At 32.2% G+C, this 3,492-nt stretch overlaps 1 protein-coding gene across 1 annotated transcript; it reads left to right on the plus strand.

Moving 5' to 3' along the window:
* The first annotated feature begins 440 nt into the window (after positions 1-440).
* Positions 441-2,511, plus strand: LOC122724994 (exopolygalacturonase-like). Its single transcript, XM_043961389.1, has 7 exons — positions 441-647; positions 732-1,046; positions 1,131-1,420; positions 1,508-1,727; positions 1,823-2,014; positions 2,149-2,210; positions 2,304-2,511. Exons 1-7 carry the CDS (start codon positions 441-443, stop codon positions 2,509-2,511), a joined length of 1,494 nt encoding a protein of 497 aa, XP_043817324.1.
* The last annotated feature ends 981 nt before the right edge of the window (positions 2,512-3,492 follow it).

Raw genomic sequence — 3,492 nt, forward strand, 5'->3', positions numbered from 1 at the left:
ACAGGATTTAGTTAACTTCGTTGCACATTTATGGTTTGATGACATGAAAATATAATTCTTAATTAGTTATTTTTTTCAATGGTTGCTGGAGCATTTTGACAATATTGCACAAAATTTTACTTAAAATGGATGGCCGTTTAACTATCTACTAAATTTATCTGATTAAACCTTCTTACAACAAATATCGATTAACTAATTTACTTGAACTAATTTCATCCAGTAGATAGAATTATTTATATAGTAATTTATCTGTTAAGCTAACTAAATATAAAATATAGCAAAAATAGAAAGTTAGATGTTACAACTCTCTAAGCTATAAATTCCAAAGCGCTTTTGGAGTGGATCATCATTGAGTAGTCCTCAATATCATTCATATTGCATGAAAAATCAAGCAAAAGAATAGATATTGAGGACTACTCAATTAAAGTTGATCAATCACCATGACCAACATCTTAGTATTTTTCTCATATAGTAAGACTCTTCTCATCTTAGGCTTTATTTTTCTATTAAATATAGAAAAAATTCATTGTGATATTGGCGTCGGTGGGCGTCGTGGCCGTGTTGAAGCTGCCGATGCATCTACTACTAAGGTTTTCGATATTACCACCTATGGTGCTAAGGGAGATGATAAGACTGATTGCACAATGGTGAGTTTCGACTGCATTATACATTATCTAATGACGAAGTTTTTTTCTCATAACCAATCTCTAATAATCTATTCAATTATTTAGGCATTTATGAAAGCTTGGAAGGATTCATGCAAGAATGATGGTCCGGCAAAAATTCGTGTGCCTAAAGGGACTTTTATGACAGCGCCCATCACATTTCAAGGGCCTTGCAAAAGTACCAAGCCTATAATCGTTGAAGTTCAAGGAACTGTAAAAGGAACAAATGATTTGAGTAAATATACGGAGGATACTTGGTTTTTGTTTGAAAAGATTAATGGTGTTGTTCTCACCGGTGGAGGAACCTTTGATGGACAAGGATCTTCTGTTTGGAAGAACACTGACTGTGAGAAAAAAAAAGATTGTGGTAGACTTCCTACTGTAAGTATTTAAATATATTTAATTTTTCGATATAAAAAATCCTTAAACAAAATTAAAAATTACTAATTTCTTGATGTGATGCAGTCTATCAAGTTCCAAGGTGTAACCAATGCCGTTGTTTCCGAGATTACTTCCATCAACAGCAAACATTTTCACTTTCATATCACAGACTGTACTAATTTTAAAGCTAGTAATCTCAATATAGTGGCTTCTGGTGAAAGCCCTAATACTGATGGGATGCATATTAGTGATACTAATGGTGTTGTAGTAACTAATAGCAAAATTGGAACCGGTGATGATTGCATTTCCATTGGACAAGGAGTCACCAATGCTGCCATCTCTAAAATCTTTTGTGGTCCAGGCCACGGCCTTAGGTAGGTTTGTGTATGTATATACACTAATACAATATAGCTGGTGAATTTAACGCTTATCTAATTATTTAATTTCTTGTATTGCAATAGTATTGGGAGCCTTGGCAAGTATAAAAATGAAGCAGATGTTAAAGATGTTACAATAAGTGATTGTACATTATTCAACACAACAAATGGCCTGAGGATCAAAACTTGGGCTGACTCTCCACCAAGCGCAGCTTCAAGCATTACTTTTAAAGATATTATCATGAAATCAGTTAAGAATCCTATCATCATTGATCAAAAGTATGGTTCTCGCAGCAGTACAAAGGTAATTTATGATTTGATATTAGTCAAATTAATATCAATATTACTCATACATTAATTTAATTAACTTAATGTATTTATGGATTTCAATTTTTGCAGCCATCACGTGTGAAAATTTCTAATGTTCATTACAACAATATTAGGGGAACCTCGACCTCAAAAGTTGCAGTCAATTTTTTATGTAGTCCGTCCGTGCCGTGTGAAAAGATTGAATTAGATGATGTTGATTTGACCTATACAGGCATTAAGAAGTCTAAATCACCCATTTCAGCTTCATGTGTAAACGCTAAAGTTACTTTTATTGGAGCACATCCTCCGGGCTGTGAATAACTTTAAAATTTATTGTAGTAATTAATTATTCATTTGCATACAAATTTTATCGGCGCTGGAGGTTCCCTCCTACTGGTTGCTCCATGGCTATATAGACAGTAAATGGCATGGCATCTTTCCTTGCTTATATTCTCAGTCGGGACTATGCTTGGCGATGGTAAGGTGTGTATTATGCTTTCGCTTTGATATCTGCCATTTCTGGTTTTCCTTCCTTAAGCCTTGTTTTTCGGGTGTTGAGTTGTGTTTTTAGGTTGTTTGGATGCTTTGATTCTGGCATACAAGCTGTTCTTTCGTTCCTTGTCCTCTGTTCGATGATCGTTGACAATGCTGGTTTGGACGGGATGATTTTGAAAGGCGATGCTGGGATAGGCAGTGCTGTTGTGAGTTGGGCTTGGTTTTCAATGGAAATTTCTTTATTGGACCTTGTAACTAGTTGCCCATTTGGACTTTCAATGTAATCTTGCATGATCAAAAAATAAATTTTCAATCCCCCGTTATAACTATTAAAAGACAATAATAGAAAATTAATAGTTATAAAATACAAAAACAATTTAACTATTAACCACAAATCAAACAACCTCTCCATGAATACTATCACATGGCAAAAGAAATTTTTAGATATATGATGATTTTTATTTAAATTTTCTTTTTTTCCAAAGATATTACTTCATTGATGAATTAACAAATATAAGCCCAACATACAATCAAAAACATCTTGCCAAATAAAAAGAAAATTAAAGTTGAGATTCTCTCCCTAGACTCATATGTAGAGAGGGAGTAAAAAAACTGAGTTTGAATCTCCGTAAAAGTCAATATATAAATTTCATTATAAACAATAGCTATAATGATTTCACTGGACATAAAACAAATACGCAAAACAATTTTCTAATTTTCATGTAGAACACATTATATCTTATTATTAAACTAATAATTCAATTTGTCAAACATTTATCATATAAGAGATTTTTTTTTAATTGGAGATTGGAGTATAAAGACTCGAATTTGGGTCTACCAAGTCAGTATATTATTTTAGCTACTAAACCATGACATATTAAATAAAAGGTTTAAAGATTTATTTCTCCTTCTCTTTACATATTTTGTCAGCACTGAAAATACACTATTTTATTGTTTAAAAGTACATTGAATTATTCAATATACGGAAATATTTAGCTGTCACCCTTATCTATTTTGCTTTGGTAAGAAAAAAAGAAGAAAAAAAAAAAGGTCAGAAGTTTTTCCTTTCTTTCACTTTCAAAAAATTAATGTTTAAAAGGCTTTAAAAATGGACGGTTGATCCAAAATTAATAGGTTTTCATGAAGTAATCAAATAAACGGAATGGGTGGAAGCAATGGAAGAAGAGATTAAGATGATAAAGAAGAATGAAACATGGGAACTAGTTCACAAGCTAAAAGATAAAGAAGTTATTAGGCAGAAATGT

Source organism: Manihot esculenta, chromosome 11 (assembly GCF_001659605.2).
Source record: "Manihot esculenta cultivar AM560-2 chromosome 11, M.esculenta_v8, whole genome shotgun sequence".
Taxonomy (NCBI): domain Eukaryota; kingdom Viridiplantae; phylum Streptophyta; class Magnoliopsida; order Malpighiales; family Euphorbiaceae; genus Manihot; species Manihot esculenta.

Coding starts and splice junctions, on each gene's coding strand:
- LOC122724994 (XM_043961389.1), top strand. CDS start 441: ATGACCAACATCTTAGTATTTTTCTCATATAGTAAGACTCTTCTCATC. Junction 1,728..1,822: donor GTTCTCGCAGCAGTACAAAG/GTAATTTATGAT, acceptor CAATTTTTGCAG/CCATCACGTGTGAAAATTTC. Junction 2,015..2,148: donor CTTCATGTGTAAACGCTAAA/GTTACTTTTATT, acceptor ATGGCTATATAG/ACAGTAAATGGCATGGCATC.